Raw genomic sequence first — 22,715 nt, forward strand, 5'->3', positions numbered from 1 at the left:
TCTTCTTCACCAACAGATGCCCCACAGCCACTGGACCCCATGACCCTGCACAACACCCAGTCCATGCAAGCACTAAACAAATTAGGAGGAAGAACACAACCCTGATAGACTCCAGAATCAACTGAGAAAAACACAAAGGTTCTGCCACCACTCTGCACCACACTCACAGTACCAGTGTACAGGCCGGCCATGACATCCAGCAACTTCAGGGGGATGACCAAGGCTGCAAAGAAACTCTGCTGATACTTGTATTTGCGTTTCATTAGAATCCACAGTACCAGGATGCAGTCGATGGTAGACCTCTTAGGTGTAAAACCAATCCGCTCCGGTCACTGGTAGGTGAGCAAGTGATCACGGATCCTATTGAGGATGACCCTAGCAAGGACCTTACCAGGCATAGAGAGCAGTGTTATCCCCCTGTAGTTGCCATAATCCAGGCAAATACCCTTCCCTTTCTAGATAGAGATGACAAGTCCCATTTTCCAGTCATTTGGGTTGGAACTCCATAGGAAGAGATCTCCTTAATATCTTTTGGATTCTCCTAGACAACAATGAGATTAGAAAGAATATAAAATGGAGACATCTTTAGTCTCCTGCTTTTCAGATTTTTCTCCTGAGAAATCTAATTCCCAATTATTGTCACAAGAGTCACCTCTCAGGGTTCAGCGAAGATCTCAGCAAAGTCATACAATGAACTCAGATTTTCAAAGTGATGTCTTGACATTTTTTTTGCAGCATGAAAGCATTTATATTGTGTGCTCAGTAATATGTGGTGAACTGTATGGACAGCTGTTTTTGGTGATAAAACACTGTACTGTGATTACAGATCTGTAGTCCTTGCTTCAGAGTAATACTATCAGCTGCACTAATTTATTTTGCTGTGTCCCAATTTGATCAAAATAATTCTGGAAAGAAAATACCAATACCAATCTTCACAAACTCTTTCAGAGTTATACAAACAGAACTAGAACAGCTCCAAAGGAAAACTACTGACAAAACACACACAACACCACCCCAAAGTAGTTAAGACTTTGTACTTCAATCCCTGAGGTTGTGGGTTTAAATCCCACTACTGACACCACTGTGCAAGCACAAGAAAGTCACTTCATCTGCCTGTGCTCCAATTGGGAAAAACAAAAGAAATGGAATCAATCGTATCTCAGATGTTGTAAATCACTTTGGATTAAAGGCATCAGTCCAATAATAAGTAAAACATATGAAGTCTTGAAAGAGATTAAAACATGACTAGAAATTGACTATAACATGCTTTTCAAACCATATTCTCAATTTTGACTCTCGTATCTCACATTTTCTTTTTGTCTAAGGCTGTTTTTTCCTAAGAAATTTTAGGAGAAACATCTGTGACAAAGTTAATTCTTCAATGAAACATAAATGATAATCTCAACTGCTCAACTGCTAAGATCAACTGCTCAGCAGTAAAATGTTCTGGTGGGCCCAGGATCGGAGATGGACACCCCAGCATAGTTTGATTAACAAGTTCAGAAAATTAATAAAACCTTTGTGATTATGAGATTTGCCAAAATATAAATGCATTTCAAACCGAATTCTCAATTTAGACTCCTTCTCCCTCAGGCGGGTCTCATGTGGAGACTGTGGAAGATTGTGGGTTCGCTTCCCGGTTCCTCCCTGTGTGGATAGCGCTTTGAGTACTGAGAAAAGCGCTATATAAATGTAATGAATTATTATTATTATTATTATTATGTCTCCTTTATGTTTAAAGCTATTTCTCTTAATGAATTTAAGGAGAAACATCTGTGACAAAGTTGAAATGAAACATAAATGAGAATTTCTTTTAAGCCTCATGAACCATCAGAGATCAGCCTTTGAGCAGTCAGATTCTCCTATGGGGACTCCCTCTTCCACATGCTGAAGGAGGACAGGGTCTCATAGATATACAGTCAAATTAAAAAGTATGTGAACCCCTAGGAATTCTCTATATTTATGTCTAATTCCCATATAAAACATGGTCGTATCTTCATGTCATTCACAATAATGAACAAACACAGTCTCCTATAACTAAAGATACACAGATTTTCAGAGATTTTTTTACCAAATTGAATAAATCATTCAAACTGTGAAACTGAAGGTTGGAAAAAGTAAGTGAACTCTAAGCTATTGACTTTTTAAAAAGCTCATTGCAGTCAGAATTTAGCACACCTGGAGTACATTTAATGAAACGAGTTCAGAGGTGTGGCCTAGAATTACTTTGATTGATCACAAACACTATAAAGTTTGAGTTTGAGCTTTTGACAAGAAGCATATGCAGATGGGAATCATGCCTCACACAAAAGAGCTGTCTGAAGAGCTATGATCGAGAATTGTTAATCTACATACAGTAAGGCTGGAAAGGGTTACAAAGTCCTCTCAAAGATTTGAGATATTCATCAGTCTACTGTTAGGCAAGTTGTCTGTAAATGGAGACAATTTGATATTGTGGCTACTCTGCCTAGAAGTGGGCGCCCTGCCAAGATGACCCCAAGAGCACAACGCAAAGTCAGCAATGAGGTAAAGAAGAACACTAGAGTGACAGCAAAGGACTTCAAGAAGTCATTAGAACTGGCTAACATCTCTGTTCATGAGTCAACTATACGCAAAACATTGAACAAGAAAGGAGTCCATGGCAGGACACCAAGAAGGAAGCCACTGCTACCAAAAAAGAACATTGCTGAACACCTGAAGTTTGCAAAAGAGCACTAGGACACTTCACAATGGTACTGGGAAAATGTTTTGTGGAGTGATGAAACCAAAATTGAACTATTTGGGAGGAACAAGCAGAACTTCATTTGGCGTAAAAAGCAAAGCAGCGGGTCCAGATGGAGTACGACTGCTGAAGGTCTGTGCATCGGAGCTGGAGGGTCTTCTACAGCGCATCTTCAACCTGAGCCTGGAACAGGGGAGAGTCCAGAGGCTTTGGAAAACATCTTGCATCACCCCAGTCCCAAAGGTATCACGTCCTAGTGAGCTGAATGACTTCTGGTCTGTTGCTCTGACATCACATGTGATGAAGACCATGGAGAGGCTGCTGCTTCACCACCTGAGGCCACAGGTTCAACACTCCCTCGACCCTCTGCAGTTTGCATATCAGGAGAAGGTGGGAGCGGAGGATGCCATCATCTACTGTATATGCTACACCGATCCCTCGCCCACTTGGACAGAGGCAGTGGTGCTGTAAGAATTATGTTTCTAGACTTCTCTAGCGCATTCAACACAATCCAACCTCTTCTCCTTACAGACAAGCTGACAGAGATGGGAGTAGATTCATACCTGGTGGCATGGATCGTGGACTATCTTAAAGACAGACCTCAGTATGTGCGTCTTGGGAACTGCGCGTCTGACATTGTGGTCAGCAACACAGGAGCGCCACAGGGGACTGTACTTTCTCTAGTCCTGCTCAGCCTATATACATCGGACTTCCAATACAACTCGGAGACCTGCCACGTGCAAAAGTTCACTGACGACACTGCTATCGTGGGCTGTATCAGGAGTGGGCAGGAGGAGGAGTATAGGGACCTAATCAAGGACTTTGTTAAATGGTGTGACTCAAACCACCTACACCTGAACACCAGCAAAACCAAGGAGCTGGTGGTGGATTTTAGGAGGCCCAGACCCCTCATGGACCCCGTGATCATCAGAGGTGACTGTGTGCAGATGGTGCAGACCTATAAATACCTGGGAGTGCAGCTGGATGATAAATTAGTGTGGACTGCCAATACTGATGCTCTGTGTAAGAAAGGACAGAGCCGGTTATACTTCCTTAGAAGGCTGGCGTCCTTCAACATCTGCAATAAGATGCTGCAGATGTTCTATCAGACGGTTGTGGTGAGCGCCCTCTTCTACGCGGTGGTGTGCTGGGGATGCAGCATTAAGAAGAAGGACGCCTCATGCCTGGACAAACTGGTGAGGAAGGCAGGCTCTATTGTTGGCATGGAGCTGGACAGCGTGACATCTGTGGCAGAGCGACGGGCGCTCAGCAGGCTCCTATCAATTATGGAGAATCCACTGCATCCACTAAACAGTGTCATCTCCAGACAGAAGAGCAGCTTCAGCGACAGACTGCTGTCACCGTCCTGCTCCACTGACAGACTGAGGAGATCGTTCCTCCCCCAAACTATGCGACTCTTCAATTCCACCTGGGGGTGTAAATGTTAGCATTATACAAAGTTATTGTCTGTTTTTACCTGCATTGTTATCAAACTTTAATTTAATATTGTTTTTTTGTATCAGTATGCTGCTGTTGGAGTATGTGAATTTCCCTTGGGATTAATAAAGTATCTATCTATCTATCTATCTATCTATCTATCTATCTATCTATCTATCTATCTATCTATCTATCTATCTATCTATCTATCTATCTATCTATCTATCTATCTATCTATCTATCTATCTATCTATCTATCTATCTATCTATCTATCTATCTATCTATCTATCTATCTATCTATCTATCTATCTATCTATCTATCTATCTATCTATCTATCATATCAACCTCAAAACATCATCCCTACAGTAAAGTATGGTGGAGGGAACATCATGATTTGGGCCTGCTTTGCTGCATCAGGGCCTGGACAGTTTGCCATCATTGAGAGGAAAATGAATTCACAAGCTTATCACCAAATTCTCCAGGATAATTTGAGGGTGTCTGTCTGTCAACTTAAGCTCAGAAGAGGCTGGGTGATGCAACAGGATAATGACCCCAAACATCGCAGCAAATCCACAGGACAATGGCTTCAGAAGAACAAACTCTACCTTTTGGAGTGGCCTAGTCAGAGCCCAGATCTCAGTCCTATTGAGATGCTGTGGGATGACTTGAAGAGAGCCATACATAGAAGACCACCAAAGAATATGGAAGAGTTAAGGCAGTTTTACAGGGAAGAATGGGATAAAATCCCCCAACCCGCACAATGTGCAGGTCTGATCTGCAGTTACAGGAAGCGCCTGGTTGAGGTCATTGCTGCCAAAGGAGGATCAACCGGTTATTAAATCCCAAGGTTCACTTACTTTTTCCACTGCCACTGTGAACATTCAATGCGTTTGTAAAATAAAGACATGAAAGAGTAGAATTTTTTGTGTGTCATTGGCTTAAGCTCATTGTGTATATCAGTACCTGTGACTTAGATGAAGATCACATCACTTATTATGACCAATTCATGCAGTAAACCAGATAATTCCAAAGGGTTCACATACTTTTTACTTTGACTGTAACTAATTTACACAACACGCAGATTCATAATTTAAGAAAATTCTTCCGCACAAATCAGCATACTGTATATCAGTCAGTCAGTCAGTCATTTCATAACCACTGGGGTCTGCTGGAGCCTGTTTCAGCCAGCATAAGGCGCAAGGCGGCATCACAGACGGCCGGGGTCCTTGTCCGGCCAGGATGCATCTTCACTGAGAGGACTGGGGGTGCAAGCGTGGCCAGAACAGTTCCTTCCCCAGGACGCTAGATGGCAGGCCCCATGGGTTGCAGTGGTGCCTCAGACTCCTACAAGGCTTCATGGGAGATGGAGTTGGATACAGCCCTTTTGGGATCCAGGAGGTGCTGCAGCTGCTGCTGAGCCTTGGAGAGCAGCTGTTCCACCACACCAGGAAATGCTGCCAGAATTAGGTCAAGAAGCACCTGGAGCACTTCCGGGTGCCTTATAAAAGGGGCCAGCTGACACTACTCGGAGAGACAGAGTCGAGAGGAGGGAGACAAAGACAAAAGAAAGAGAAAGTATTGTGATTGTGTTTAGTGCTTGGATTGTGTTGTGGGCTCGTGGGGACATGAAGATGTTCCACATGAGCAAAGAAAAATAAAAAACAGCTTGTGTTTTCATAAGTGTGCCTCCCGTGTCTGTCTGTGTCGGGTTAAGCACTGGTATAACTATTGTGACAGCGGGAAACAAACCTTGGACAGGATGCTACACAAAGCACAAACAAAGTACACACCACAGGCAACAGAGGACATACCAACCACACAACCAGAAAACATTGCATGGCAGACGTCCTCATGAACTTGATTGGCCTTTTTGAAGATACGATTGCTGGGAGGACTTTTTAATGGAATGTTGTCGATGGATGGGCATCACAATCGGATTGCTTCGTAGCACTTTTCCCTGTTAGAAGGTTGTCATAATGACCAAAAACTGAAATCTCTCATTCATAGAAGTATTCAGACCCTTAACCCTATGCACAGATACACGTGGGACTCTCTAAATGATGGCCAATCAATTCAATTTTCCGCAAGTAGACTCTTATCAAGTTTTCGCCAGGATAACTAAAGCAATCAGGATGAGACTGAGCACAACATGGAGGGGCACAGCAAAGGGTCTGAATATTTACCGAAATGAGAAATTTCACTTTCTGGTTTTTAATAAATTTGCAAACCTTTCTTAAAACATGCTGTCAATTTGTCATTATGGGTTAAGGAGTGTAGATCGATGAGCACGAGTAACAAATGTATCTATTTCAAATTAAATTTACAACACAATAAAGCATGAAGAAAGTGATGGAGTCTGAATGCTTTCCGAATCCACTGCAGGAATTAAGGAAAGAGCAAACCCTGAGCGGGACACCAGGGGCCTCATGTATAACGCCGTGCGTAGAACTCACACTATAACATGGCGTAAGCACAAAAGCGGGAATGTGCGTACGCACAGAAAAATCTAGATGCAGGAATCTGTGCACACGCAAACTTTCACGTTCTTCCACTACATAAATCCCGATCAGCGTGAAAAGTAAAGCACGTGCACGCGCCTTCTGTCCCGCCCCAACTCCTCCCAGAATTACGCCTCTTTGAATACGCAAATCAATATAAATAGCCTTCTGTGAAAAGACAATGAGAAAAGCTCAGGAGAAAATATAAGAATTTCAGCGAATACCATGTGGAGGCAAAGGAAAAACATACTATTTGTTGGTTTAAACAGTGGTATAATCAACAAAAGAAAGTTGATCGAGTGACAGAGTGTCGGAGAAACTCGAAAGCTCAAGTTCAAAAAGTTGCACAGTGCCCAAAATAAAAAAGAAATCACATATCAAAGTCGCCGTGAAAAGGCGAGTCGTAGCCCACTGTCTGAGTGTCATATGAAAGCTTATTAGGGTACAGAGAAAAAAAATAGGTACCCAGTGGGAAAAAAGCACGAAATGTCAACTTTAATCTCAAAATTTCCACTTTAATCACGTAGTTTATTTTGTCATTAAAGTAGAACATCATAAACTTCATCTTAAAATCGTTTATTTTACTAGTTTCTCAAGTAACACGTTTAATGCTTTGTTCTGTGTTTGATCTTCTATGTGCTCTATGTGTGTGAATCACTACGTGCTTCCGTTGTTTCTCTTTCTCCGACAGGACACAGAATCCATTACATTCGTGATATTACAGCTCTCTGAATAATTTAAATACTGAGATGTATACGTGATATCTTTTTCATGATGATAGGAATGAAAGCATGTTATTAAACATGGGAACACGGTGGAGCAGTGATTGTTCATATCTCACACAAAAGGCTTGCTGCGCTATGTGTGACCTTCGATGAAATAATTTATTACAGAAGTACTGTCTCTTTTAAACGTACTAACCTCCAATTCCTGTCCTTACTTTTCTTTCTTCAAATACCCAATCGCCACACAATCAGCTCTGTAATAGACGTTAAGCCATCAGTAAGCTTAGAACGCCGATTCTATAAAACTTTTAAGGAACATTGAAATATCTTCGTAGTACATGTTTAATTTTTCTATCCGTCTATCCTTCCAGTGTCGCGTCAGCACCAGCAATAATACAGCGCAAGGCAGGAGCTATCCGTGAACTAGCTAGCGCTGTGGCACCGTGTCCTCACATGTTTAATTATTAACAATATAGATTATTTAAATGAAGTTAAAGCTTTATCTCTATACTATAAGCAACATATTTTGCTGCATTTCATCTTAAAAATTATATCGTCATCATACGCGCTTTACAAAGTGGCGCAGGTTGTGCATTATTATAACTGTAGTGCAAGTTTACAGTGGGGTAATTGTACTTATAAGTACAAACAGTTCTACAAGGAGCACTTGATTGAGTGTGTTTATAGTTCTTGAGATGACACTGTTTCTGAAACGCGAGGTCCGTACAGGAAAGACTTTGACGCTTTTTGTCGTGGCTGAGGTAGTGTGTGCTTGAAACTGCATACTGATAATTCTCTTTCTGATCAGCTGCTGCTGTGATTCCCCACTCAGATACAGTGATATAAATACTCCGAGTGCTGCAGTGAGAGTAATATGGAAAAAGATGATCCACTTTGGCAACCCTTAACGGGAGCAGCTGAAAGAAGAAGAAGATGCAGTGAGAGTAACAACGCTAAAGCAGTTATGGTATTTGGAATACTATGGCTATTCCCTGGACCATTATATTGCTACAGGTTAATTACAATCAGATGCATTACACTAATAAACAATATGCAGTTAATTTCAGTGTATTTATAAAGCCGCGTCAGGAATGTGGGTCTAAGAAAGAAAGGGTGACCACACAGGAACAGTAGCACTGCTTTGATGCTGGGTGCTGCCAGTCTGCAAAACCGAGCGGAGAAATTGCGTACGCCAAGGTATGAGGTATGGAAATGTGCGTGGCTTTACGCCAAGTTTAGGTTTTATACATCGCGATTTGAGCGTGGAAACATTCGTACGCAACATTTCTGTGCATACGCACCATTTATACATGAGGCCCCAGGACATTCAGGAAGACCCCAAAGCTTACAGTCACAAAGAGTCATTTAGAGAAATAGCGTAACTTAAGCAGCATGTCTTTGAGGTGTAGAGACCACTGACTGCTATGAAATGCCAAACAATAACTTGAGGAGCTGGTGGGGCTGGAAGGCTTACTTAGACCCTCTTTGGTAAGATCTTCTTAGTGACTAATTAAGTAGCAAACTATTTAACTAATCTTGTAATATCACAGGATATAAAAACACTATGTCACCAACACCTTTCACAGTGATGTGCCTGAATGCCTTCACTGATACATAGCAGGGCTACGAATAGATACACCCCACTCCTGGGTGGTCCCAAGGATGTGTAAAAAGAGTTGGACTCACACATGCAGTGACTTGTCTGGAAACTGAGCACAGGTTTCTACAGCTGGAAGTGTCTAACAACTGTGTCACCATGCTTTTTAAACTATTTAAAAGGTTCACCAGAAGCCCACAAATCTGTCAACCTGCTTGTGTGGTCTTCACTCTTGGACTCTTTTCAAATATTCTCAACAGCAGGTTGTTTGGCCAGCATGCAGAACCCAACACATGATTTAATTCCACTCTACCTTATACACGTCCAGCTCCCCGCAATAGAAGTCAAAGCGCGTGTATAGCTCACTCAGCATGGTGACCACCTGCATCGGGGTGCACTTGGCACAGATGGCGGTAAACCCAACTATGTCGGAGAACAGCATCGTGACATTATCAAACTTCTTGGACTGGACGTGCTGCCCTTGCCAGAGTTGCTGGGCCACTTCCCCTGGGAATATCGCAAATAAGAGATCCACCGTCTTTTTCTTTTCTTCCTCCAGAGCTTGGTGGGCCTGCTCCAGATCAGCCTTTGCCTTGCTTAGTCTTTTCTTCAAGCCATCTTGAGCCTTGGCTTGTTCTCCCACCAATACCACATCTCTCAGTGCATTATGGATCGGGATGTCAGAGAGGTAGAGCCCACGACCCGTCAGCTCCTCTAATTTGCCCACCCAGGGTGAGCCCAGGAAAAGGATGGTGTTGGATTCCGGGACATAAATCATCTGACCTTTAAGATCCATCAGCTTTAATTAAAGAGAAAAGAGAGAAGAAAATTAAACTTATCAAGCACCACCAATTGCTACAATCATGATATAATTGTAACTATAATGAAGTATTATCATAGGAAAGGCAGTTAATGTCAGAAACTAAATTAAACACAGCTTTTAAGGTTTACTTTCTTATAGGGAAACAATGTTGGTGATTAGGGCTGATTCTTAGGACCCTTTTGGATTGGGAAAAATGAATATAATGAGAGTGTTAGAAATAAACTTGATCTATTAGGCTTAAAAGTTAAGACAGAGGTAAAGGGTTTAGGGGTAATTATTGACTCTGACCTAAATTTTAAATCACATATTAATCAGATTACTAGGCCAGCATTTTTTCACTTAAGAAATAGAGCAAAAGTTAGGTCCCTTATAACTCTGCAAGATGCTGAGAAATGAGTTCACGCTTTTGTTTTCAGTGGGCTAGATTACTGTAACCCACACCTCTCAGGACCACCCAAAAAAGACAACAATCAGTTACAACGAGTGCAGAGTGGAGCTGCTAGAATCTTAACTAGGAAAAGAAAATCTGAGCACATCACGCCAGTTCTGATGTCACCTCTTAAAGACAGACCTCAGTATGTGCGTCTTGGGAACTGCGCGTCTGACATTGTGGTCAGCAACACAGGAGCGCCACAGGGGACTGTACTGTCTCCGGTCCTGCTCAGCCTATATACATCGGACTTCCAATACAACTCGGAGACCTGCCACGTGCAAAAGTTCACTGACGACACTGCTATCATGGGCTGTATCAGGAGTGGGCAGGAGGAGGAGTATAGGGACCTAATCAAGGACTTTGTTAAATGGTGCGACTCAAACCACCTACAACTGAACACCAGCAAAACCAAGGAGCTGGTGGTGGATTTTAGGAGGCCCAGACCCCTCATGGACCCCGTGATCATCAGAGGTGACTGTGTGCAGATGGTGCAGACCTATAAATACCTGGGAGTGCAGCTGGATGATAAATTAGTGTGGACTGCCAATACTGATGCTCTGTGTAAGAAAGGACAGAGCCGGTTATACTTCCTTAGAAGGCTGGCGTCCTTCAACATCTGCAATAAGATGCTGCAGATGTTCTATCAGACGGTTGTGGTGAGCGCCCTCTTCTACACGGTGGTGTGCTGGGGATGCAGCATTAAGAAGAAGGACGCCTCAACAAACTGGTGAGGAAGGCAGGCTCTATTGTAGGCATGGAGCTGGACAGTTTGACATCGGTGGCAGAGCGACGGGCACTGAGCAGGCTCCTGTCAATCATGGAGAATCCACTGCATCCACTGAACAGGATCATCTCCAGACAGAGGAGCAGCTTCAGCGACAGACTGCTGTCACCGTCCTGCTCCACTAACAGACTGAGGAGATCGTTCCTCCACCACACTATGCGACTCTTCAGTTCCACCCGGGGGGAGGGGGGAGGGGGGGGTGGAAGCGTTAACATTATACAAAATACAAAGTCTATCTATCTATCTATCTATCTATCTATCTATCTATCTATCTATCTATCTATCTATCTATCTATCTATCTATCTATCTATCTATCTATCTATCTATCTATCTATCTATCTATCTATCTATCTATCTATCTATCTATCTATCTACAGTGGTTATCCGTGCCATTTAGAATTGACTTTAAAATACTGCTTATGGTTTATAAAGCCTAAAATAATCTGCTCCATCCTATATTTCACAATGTCTTTCACCTTACACTCCAAATCGTAACCTTAGATTTTCAAATGAGGGTCTGCTTACGACTCCAAGAGCTAAACTTTAAAGAAGTAGTATTATGCATCTAAAATCTGGAATAGCTGACCGATAGAAATTTGCCAGGCTAATACAGTGGAACACTTTAAAAAACTGCTGAAAACTCATTACTTTAACATGGCTTTCTCATAGCTTTATTGTAGCGTAACCGTGATATTCTGGATATGCATTTAATTATCATTTTCATCATGGCTCCACAATCTGTACTAACCCCTACTTTCTCTGCTGTTGTTTTTTTCGTTTTTCTGTAGTGGTGTTCTGCACCCCCAACACCTGATCAGGGCACCGTGCAGTCCCTCCATTGATGGATTGAAGGCCAGAGGTCCACATGACCATCATCATGTAATTCTTCCATGTGGAGCCTGAAAACCGTGAGAACTGATTGAGACCATTTATGTTAGGTAGAATGCCTAGAGGGGGGCTGGGTGGTCTCGTGGCCTCAGTACCCCTGCAGATTTTGTTTTTTTTCCAGCCATCTAGAGTTTTTTTTTTTGTTTCTTCTGTCCTCCTGGCCATCAGACCTTACTTTATTCTTTGTTCATTAGTATTGCCTAATTTTATTTTTATATATATATTTTTTTTTTCTTTCTTCATCCTGTAAAGCACTTTGAGCTACATCATTTGTATGATAACGTGCTATAAAAATAAATATTGTATTTATTGTGCGAAATTTACCCTTAACAAGTTTCCAACTGTGTCCCCATGTTCTTGTTGAACTCATTTTGAAGTCACAGTCTCGATCCACTGGACTAATTCCCTTCATAATTTTAAACTTTTTAGTCATGTCTGCTCTTCATCTTCTTTCGCTTACACTGTAAAGGCCCAACTCTTTTAATCTATCCACATAATTTATCCCCTTTAGCACTGGAATCAGCCTTGTTGCTCTTCTCTGGACCTTTTCTAGTGCTGCTGTGTCATTTTGTAGACTGGAGACCAAAACTGCACCCAGTGCTCTAGATGAAGCCACACCAGTGTGTTATAAAGCTTGAGCAGAACCTCCTGTGACTTGTACTCCACACATCAAGGCGCTATATAACCTGACGTTCTGTTAGCCTTCTTAATGGCTTCTGAACACTGTCTAGAAGTTGATAGTGTCGAGTCCTCTGTGAATCCTAAATCCTTCTAATAAGGTGAACTTTCGATTTTCTGACCTTCCATTGTGTATTCAAAACTCACATTTTTACTTCCTATGTAGAGAAAAGCCTTTTATTGGCTAACTAAAAAGATTACAATATGCAAGCTTTCGAGGCAACTCAGGCCTCAGGCCCCTTCTTCAGGCAAGATGTAATACAGAAACTGGAGCTCCCTATGTTTATATACACACTCTACGACAAGAAACAACATTGGTAAATCTTTAAATGAGAAATTTTAAATGTAAAAAGTTAATAGATTCATTGAGACTAGGGTTAATTTAACAAGAGAGAGAAGAACAATGTATGGTCAAGATCTCTGGATAAGATAACTGTCCAACAAAGTCTTTTGAAGTTTGTAATGATTTATTTCAAAATAATGTGGATCTGTAGACAGGCTGTCTGTCATTCTGAGAGATGTAAACAATCCTCATATCTGTCCATAAAACTCTTGTCTCTATTCATCCCATGTTGCAATGTATTAAATTTTAGCATGAGTTTAACTTCCCATTCTTTTCTCTCTTGCTTTGTTCTGAAGTTGCCCATAAGCTCTGTGACTTTAAAGTCCCTCTCACAGTGTCCATGGCTGTTGAAGTGGGCCTGCTACAGGAACATCTGTATTGCCATGTTTAATGTGGAACCTGTGTAAATTCATTCTCTGGCGGAGTGTTTGTCCAGTTTCACCCACATAGAGTGCAGTGTGATGTTCAAGTCGGCAGTGTGGTATAACTATACGGTCTATATCATAAATGTGTGTAATACTTTACATTTACTGACATTAAATTTAATCTGCCACAAGGCTGCCCAAGCCTGTCTGCTATCCAAGTCTCTCTGTAATGATATAACGGATTCCAAATTATCTGCTAATCCACCTATCTTGGTATCATCTGCAAACTTAACCAGCTTGTTACTTATATTCCTATCTTAATCGTTTTTATATATTAAAAATAGCAGCAGCACCAGCACTGACTCCTGTTTGTCACCACTCTTAATATCACCAAATTCTGATTTGGTTCCTCAAACCATCACCCTTTGCTTCCTGTGTCCGAGTCAATTCTGCACCCATCTACACACATCACCCTGAACTGCCACTTCTTTTAGTTTGATGCCCAACCTCTCGTGTGGCACCTTATCAAATGCGTTCTGAAAGTCCAGATAGATAATATCATATACACCACTCTTGTCATACCCTTTTGTTGCTTCCTCATTTACAGGCTGCACATTTAGGTATTCCGTGCAATGAACTGAATGCTTATATGTTTGGGAGGCTTGTCTAACAATCAGGGTTCACCCAGATCTCAAACATGTATGTAAAGAATTTTGGAGAGCTTGAATTGCAGGATACCTGTAAAGTAGGCAGACATGCATGTAAATGTAAGCTATTTTGGAGAGTGGGATGAGGTCCCCTCTGAAGGTCTGTAGATGCCAATATATATTACAATGGAGTAGCTCGTAAGTTACCTGTGATTTTTAAACCAAGCTTGTGTTCGATCAGATAATGCCATCTCTGCCTTTACTCCCTCCCTGGCATTTTGTCCCTAGTGAAGCAAAACCAACGATTACAGCCACAGTACCTAACCCCCTCACTAGAGCTTTATAGCCAGCTTGCTAACCATTGAGCTTCCATTTCACACTTTACTGCAATCCCCAAACCTAAGCAAGTCTCTTTATTCATGCCCAGGACGCCACCTCTTCTTCATTCATCCTTTCTCCCTATTGGTTAGTGGTGTTGTCAGTCACTTCTGCTGTGGTCTTCGTTTGCATAACGTCTGTTCTCTGCACGGCAGAAAGCATGTGCACTGGCATAATATTAATACAAATAAAAAAATTATCAACAAAAAAAAAAAATGAAACACAGATCAGCTAATATTTCTGTTCTCTGTAACTTCACCAAAATTCAATCAAACCACTCAAAGCATTTTGGAGTTTTTCTAATGTGTGTGGTGGTGGTGGTTTGGTTATTTTACCACTAAATATTGGTATATCAAAATGTTCTTTCTTAGCTGATGCCTATTGCCTTAAATCAGTGGTTCCCAAACTCAGTGGCCTGGGGCTGCAGGTTTTTGTTCCAACCAGATTCACAATCACTGATAATAATTGATAAAAACTGATTTCATTCATGCCCTGCGGTGGGCTGGCACCCTGCTGGGGGTTTGTTTCCTGCCTTGCGCCCTGTGTTGGCTGGGATTGGTTCCAGCAGACCCCCATGACCCTGTAGTTAGGATATAGCGGTTGGATAATGGATGGATGGATGGATGATCTCATTCAGTTAGCTGTTTTTTTTCTCTCTTTTCTTATTCTGCATTCAGAAAAGCACAGCAGTTTGACTTTTACATTATAAGACATTTAGAAATATTTCTAATTGTTCAAAAGCTTTAAACGCTTAATTCTTTTTTGTTGTTTTCCTATTATTTTCTCTTATTCTGTGTGGTTTGCTCCATTCATTCTATCCTCTTCTTCTTCTTTCGGATGATCCAAATACTGACAATTAGAAACAAGCAAAGCAGGCACCCGGATGACCAACACAAAGTGATGAAAGGCTGCAACTGCTTCAACATCAGACCCACTAATTAGTCAATAATTAAAAGGCAGAATGGAAATCAGGATGAACATAAAAACTTTATCCACATTGTGGACACCAGGGGGCACTCCAGCTCCCCAAACCCCACGCACGCAGACACAAGTTTCAGTACTACACAGGCTTTTATTTAGATGTGGGAAACTCTTCCCAAATGTTTCCCACCTAAACAGCAACGTTCACAGCACAAAGCACAAATAAAGTAGCACACAGCACTTCTTTTCTTTATTTTCTCTTCTCTCTTTCCACTTCCAGTCCTCCTCCAGCAAGCTTTGTCCTTCTTACTCCTGACTCTGGCTCTTTGAATGAAGTGAGGCGGTCCCTTTTATGCTGCACCCAGGAGCACACCAGGTGGCCCATCAGCATGGTCCGGAAGTACTCCCAGTGTGGCAGAAGCCCAACTTAGTTGGGCTCCTTAGCTCCTGCAGCATCTCTTGTTGGCACCCATGGAACCCAACAGACCTGTGTTTAACTCCAACTCCCATGAAGCCCTGTGGGAATCCAAGACACTGCTGCAACCCAGGGGGGCTGCCATCTAGTGCTCCGGGGGAGGTAGTGCCCTGTGCATGTCCTCTCGCCTGGTCCTTCCATTATGGAGGCATTTCAGCTGGGAAAGGGCCCTGGTCGTCCTCCAAAACCTATTTTTATTAAAATGTATTAGCACATTTGCTTTTGTAATTTCTTCATTGACCCCAAAACATAGAAATTTGGAAATAACAGCTCATTTAATTAGGGTAAGAATTCAATCAAGAATAAAACTTGGTTGGAACAAAAACCTGCAGCCTCAGGGGGTCTAAAGGACCGAGTTTGGGAACCACTGCCTTAGATGTTCCATCCTACCAAATATCAGACCAGCTTTTTAACTAAATGGGAAATAGTGTTTGTATTGATGAGAGAGTGAGCGTGTGAGTCAGTCAGTCACCCTTGAATTATTTAAAAATAGATATCCATCCATCCATTTTCCAACCTGCTGAATCCGAACACAGGGTCACGGTGGTCTGCTGGAGCCAATCCCAGCCAACACAGGGCACAAGGCAGGAACCAATCCTGGGCAGGGTGCCAACCCACCGCAGGATAAAAATAGATAACTTTCATGTACAAAAAATGATTTAAAGCAATGGCTCTCAGAGTGTTTTAGATTGAGGACCACTTTGTCAAAGTCAACGATATGGAGGACCACCAATGGCCAACAGCTGCTCATTACCTTAAATTCCCTCTTTACAATTATCACTTTCTTTTTTCCTACATGTACTTGTGTGATAAATACTGTCAGGACCCGAGGTGAAAAGAAAAAGAGTTGGCACACAAACTCACCATCATACAAACTAAATTATGAGTATATACAGTTAGGTCCATAAATATTTGGACAGAGACCACTTTTTTCTAATTTTGGTTCTGTACATTACCACAATGAATTTTAAATGAAACAACTCAGATGCAGTTGAAGTGCAGACTTTCAGCTTTAATTCAGTGGGGTGAACAAAACGATTGCATAAAAATGTGAGGCAACTAAAGCATTTTTTGAACACAATCCCTTCATTTCAGGGGCTCAAAAGTAATTGGACAAAATTAAATAACTGGAAATAAAATGTTCATTTCTAATACTTGGTTGAAAACCCTTTGCTGGCAATGACAGCCTGAAGTCTTGAACTCATGGACATCACCAGATGTTGGGTTTTCTCCTTTTTAATGCTCTGCCAGGTCTTTACTGCAGCGGCTTTCAGTTGCTGTTTGTTTGTGGGCCTTTCTGTCTGAAGTTTAGTCTTCAACAAGTGAAATGCCTGCTCAATTGGGTTAAGATCAGGTGACTGACTTGGCCATTCAAGAATTTTCCACTTCTTTGCTTTAATAAACTCCTGGGTTGCTTTGGCTGTATGTTTTGGGTCATTGTCCATTTGTGTCATGAAGCGCCGCCCAATCAGTTTGACTGCATTTAGCTGGAGTTGAGCAGACAGTATGTCTCTGAACACCTCAGAATTCATTTGGCTGCTTCTGTCCTGTGTCACATCATCAATAAACACTAGTGTCCCAGTGCCACTGGCAGCCATGCACGCCCAAGCCATCACACCGCCTACACCGTGTTTTACAGATGATGTGGTATGCTTTGGACAATGAGCTGTTCCATGCCTTCTCCGTACTTTTTTCTTGCCATCATTCTGGTAGAGGTTGATCTTGGTTTCATCTGTCCAAAGAATGTTTTTCCAGAACTGTGCTGGCTTTTTTAGATGTTCTTTACCAAAGTCCAATCTAGCCTTTCTATTCTTGAGGCTTATGAGTGGCTTGCACCTTGCAGTGCACCCTCTGTATTTACTTTCATGCAGTCTTCTCTTTATGTAGACTTGGATATCGATACACCTACCCCTTGGAGAGTGTTGTTCACTTGGTTGGCTGTTGTGAAGGGGTTTCTCCTCACCATGGAAATGATTCTGTGATCATCCACCACTGTTGTCTTCCATGGACGTCCAGGTCTTTTTGCGTTGCTGAGTTCACCAGTGCTTGCTTTCTTTCTCAGTATGTACCAAACTGTAGATTTTGCCAATTGTAATATTGTAGCAATTTCTCGGATGGGTTTTTTCTGTTTTTGCAGATTAAGGATGGCTTCTTTCACCTGCATGGAGAGCTCCTTTGACCGCATGTTGTCTGTTCACAGCAAAATCTTCCACATGCAAGCACCACACCTCAAATCAACTCCAGGCCTTTTATCTGTTTAATTGATAATGACATAACGACGGACTTGCCCACACCTGCCCATGAAACAGCCTTTGAGTCAACTGTCCAGTTACTTTTGAGCCCCTGAAATGAAGGGATTGTGTTCAAAAAATGCTTTAGTTGCCTCACATGTTTATGCAATCGTTTTGTTCACCCCACTGAATTAAAGCTGAAAGTCTGCACTTCAACTGCATCAGAGTTGTTTCATTTAAAATTCATTGTGGTAATGTACAGAACCAAAATTAGACAAAAGTTGTCTCTGTCCAAATATTTATGGACCTAACTGTATGCCCGAACATAACTGCTCATCACAAAGCACCTCCTTAATTTACAGTAAGTGTCTAAGTTATGGCTTTATAAGATATTCTAAGAAAGACAACAAAATAAATAATGGGTGATATTATTATATTGTAGATATTATAATGAGGGAGTTCAAAAAATTTCTTCACTTTTATATTTTCATTGGAAACGGTGAAGGCAGGAGGAGTAGTAATTAAAAAGTTGGTACAACGCTGGGAAAATTGCATTGCATATGAAGTTAACTCTGTAGAAACGTGGTGTAATTTGTTTTTGAAATTGTTAATAAATAGAGTTAAAAAAAAGTGCAGAAATTTTTTGAGCGTCCCTCGTATATTACTGTTGCGTGTGATGTCAGACTGGTGTGACAGTTCATTCTTAAGAATGACAATGAATCAAAGCATGCAGCCAAGGCAAGGCTGAAGTGGCTTCAGGACAAGTCTGTGACTCTCCTTGAATGGCCCTGTCCAACCCCAGACTTAAAGCCCATAGATCATCTGTGCAGAGACCTGAAGACGGCAGTTAACAGAAGCTGCCAATCCAGTCTAATGGAGCGTCAGAGGATCTGCCAGGAAGATTGGGATTAAAAAGACGAAATCCAGGTGTGCAAAGCTTGTACAGAATTGCAAAAAACAAACGGCTCAAAGCTAAAAGGACAGGTTCTGAATACTTAAATAAATGAGAGATTTTTAATACATTTACATAAAGGCAAATTTACAAGATGGCAGTTTACAGATGCTTCTCATTCAATCTAACGGAGCTTGAGAGGAGCTGCCAGGAAATAAAAAAATGCCCAAATGGAGGTGTACAAAGCTTGTAGAGACTTACTTCAAGTGGAATTGCTGCCAAATGGGCTTTTACAATGTACTGAAATTTCAGTTTTTGAGTTTTAATAAATTACAAACGTATTTTTACTTTGTTCTTATTGGTTATTGAGTGCAGATTGATAAGCTTAAATGGCAAATGTATCCAATGTCATGCATGTTCGTTGGAGGACTCCCTCGTACTGTAGGTTCTGTCGAGGTATGTAATAACCCACCGAAGCAATAGGGGGCGCTGCCACTAAAGTTGTCTTGTCTTTCTCTCCCTGCAGTTTCAAGAAGCCGCCCAGTGAGGATGATTAGCTCCGCCATCCTTCCAGTCCCACTAAACCCAAGTATCTTAGAAAGAGGCATCACTGTTGGCCAGACACAGCTACGCTAAAGCCAGCCCCCTAAAATCTATTTCAAATCCCCATTGAAGGGACATGCGCCAATGTGCACTATTTACCTTCTTTTCTTTATTTTTTTCTCACCCTGGGAAAAATTAAAAGGACGGCCCAGTTGGTGTCCCAAAATTTTTCGGCTGTCCAGTTTGTTTTTTGCACCCGGCCACACCATTGAAAATCAAATCTGCAGCACAATAAAGTGTGTGGAAAGTGAAGGGGTCTGAATACTTTCTGAATCCACCGTGTATCATTACATTCATTAACCATTACTTAAATATTCAGTCAGTCAGTCATTATCCAACCCACTATATACGAACACAGGGTCACGGGGGTCTGCTGGAGCCAATCCCAGCCAACACAGGATTGCAAGGCAGGAACAAACCCCGGGCAGAGCGCCAGCCCACCACAGGGCACAGACACACACACCAAGCACACAGTAGGGACAATTTAGGATCATCAAAGCACCTAACCTGCATGTCTTTGGACTTTGGGAGGAAACCGGAGCACCCGGAGAGAAACCCATGCAAACACGGGGAGAACATGCAAACTCCACACAGGGAAGACCCGGTAAGCGAACCCAGGTATCCTTTACTTAAATATTGATTTTATTTATTTATTTTTTGGTATAATATAACTTTCACAAACTGCTGTAGGTTTGATTACCTGAGGCGCACCATCAAAATCGCTGGCAGCTTGCTTTATCCTCAAAATGAAGAGGGTATTCAGCATGGTTAAAATGCCTTGGAAAGTACTTCTGATTCCCGGAGACAAGATGACAAAGTACTCCTCAAAGGTGGGCTTTCTCTGAACATCTTTTCGAATCAGCCGCTTCCGGAAGCCATTGCCAATTTGCAGTAGGGTCATATCCTCATCAAACAAGATGTGAAAGGGAAATGTCCGACAAAAGAAGGCCACGGGGATTTCTAACCCTGAGTGGGCCTTCAGTGGGCTGAGAGCTAACACGTTGCTGCTGTTCAGGATGACATTATAGAGCAGATATGGCTGCTGATGGAAATCTTGAACTCTTTCGTTGAGGCTTAAGTGCTGCACCGTGATGTCCACTTCAGTCTGGTATAACGTGACAGCTGCTGCTTTGATAATCCCAGCAAAGAATAATTCGGTTGTCTTTCTTGGATGGAAATAGTAGACGGTCAGAAAGCCAGGCTCCTTCTCCATACAGAGGACGGAGGCTTCATTCTCCATGTCCCCCTTACAAGCCTGATGGCAGCTGCTTTGTTTCAGAAGCTCGTTGAAGCTGTTCAAGAAGTCGTTCAACGTCCCCCCAATCGCGTCTAAGATATGCTGATCTTCTTCATAGCAGATTTTGAAGAGCTCTTCCCCAAGGGAAATTTTTAAGGTGTTCATTGGAATTCCTAGAAATAGATTAAAACTAGAAAGATCACAGTTTTCAAAAACACGTTCAATTTACTGGAAGTAATCACACATTGGCTTTACCTGATTTTTCTGAGAAACTCTTCATCACTTTTATAAAACTTTCTGAATCTTCCACAGTTCTGTGAGCATCCAGATACAAGTCTCCAGAGCTACAGAAAAACACAACTGCATGATTATACTGCGCTAAAGAAATAATGGAAAGAAATCAGAACAAGTCAGAATTAGCATTAAGCCTCCCATATTCGAGGTGTTTGTAAGAAATGTAATGGTTTACTTCATGAGGTACAAGAACAGTTTGAAATATTAAAATATTTACTTCAACTTAAATGTTTAAAAAATAAATATTCTCAATTGAAGCAGAATTTTGTCACTGTCATCCTCTCATAGAGGTCCATAGAGGGCACGATCCCTAGTAAAGGATCAAAAAGCGTAGAGTAGAGTAGATATGTTTAACCACAAGTGATCTACTCAGGGTCAGGCTGTTATTCTGAGACAGCCAATGAACCAGCAGCCTTAGCCATGAGATCACACTGATTGTCTCCAACAGATTTTACTTTTACATCAACCCAATACCGGAGCAAGAACCAGGTAAGTAAATCTGACGTGCTAAAAGACTTATATCCAAATCTGTTTCCTCAACAGATGCGCATAGGCCTTCACTCTGGTTCTGTCCTGGCTGGGGTAGTTGGGGTGAAAATGCCACGATATTGTCTCTTTGGAAACAACGTGACACTGGCCAACAAATTTGAATCATGCAGCATGCCAAGGAAAATCAACGTCAGCCCAACATCATATAGGTACAGTATAATGCATGGAGCTGTTGAAAATACTGTGAAACCAGATCTGGATCATGGGAGAGCAACATCAGGTGCAAGACAAGACCTAGCCCTGATGCCAGGCGCCATTCCATCAGGCATCCCACTCATGCAGTCACCTGCACTCAAACTCATTTGCCTAAGGTCAATGTTGGAAATGACCTAGTAGGCCCATCTTTGGGGATGTGGTAGAAAAGCAAGAGCACCAGAGGAAAGCCCAAACAGACAACGGGGAGAATGTGTAAACTCTTCTCAGACAACAGCGGGGGGCAAGATTTGAACACAGGAACCTAGAGCCATGAAGCAGCAGAGCTAAACACTATTCAAGTCACAGATCATTTCATTTATTTGTAATTAATAATAACATGGGCCACATTGAGCAGAATAACGAAAACTAACCTTAAAATATAAAAAAATGTAAAATGAGATAGATAGATAGACAGATAGATAGATAGATAGATAGATAGATAGATAGATAGATAGATAGATAGACAGACAGACAGACAGACAGACAGACAGACAGACAGACAGACAGACAGACAGACAGACAGATAGATAGATAGATAGATAGATAGATAGATAGATAGATAGATAGATAGATAGATAGATAGATAGATAGATAGATAGATAGATAGATAGATAGATACTTTATTAATCCCAAGGGGAAATTCACATACTCCAGCAGCAGCATACTGATACAAAAAAAACAATATTAAATTAAAGAGTGATAACAATGCAGGTATACAGACAGACAATAACTTTGTATAATGTTAATGTTTACCCCCCTCATAATAACATAATATTCAGAATCACTGATCATAAATAGCCAGTCAGTTTTACTCTATTTGTGAACTTGGGGAGGCGTCAGCTAACTCTTAAGAATTACCCAGTGGTGAGGATGTGGACCCACCTGTGCTTGCTGCCCCACTGGCTTTCGTAAGAAGATACTGGCGATACCATATCTCAGCCATATTGCTGGCAAACGAGTCCTTTTAATCTTTGTTTCGAGAAAATACCTCCAGATA

General features: G+C 41.7%; 1 protein-coding gene across 2 annotated transcripts in view; it reads right to left on the reverse strand.

Annotated features, from left to right (window-relative positions):
• gucy1a1 (guanylate cyclase 1 soluble subunit alpha 1) overlaps positions 1-22,715 on the reverse strand; it is a 67,681-nt gene that overhangs the window by 25,416 nt on the left and 19,550 nt on the right. For both annotated transcript variants that reach the window (XM_028802671.2, XM_028802672.2), the window contains exons 3-5: positions 20,936-21,024; positions 20,144-20,853; positions 9,295-9,780 (exon numbers count right to left, since the gene is read on the reverse strand). In XM_028802671.2, coding sequence (XP_028658504.2) covers positions 9,295-9,780; positions 20,144-20,853; positions 20,936-21,024 — 1,285 coding nt within the window. The remainder of the gene's footprint in view (positions 1-9,294; positions 9,781-20,143; positions 20,854-20,935; positions 21,025-22,715) is intronic.

This window comes from Erpetoichthys calabaricus, chromosome 5 (genome assembly GCF_900747795.2).
Source record: "Erpetoichthys calabaricus chromosome 5, fErpCal1.3, whole genome shotgun sequence".
In the NCBI taxonomy this organism is placed as follows: Eukaryota; Metazoa; Chordata; class Cladistia; order Polypteriformes; family Polypteridae; genus Erpetoichthys; species Erpetoichthys calabaricus.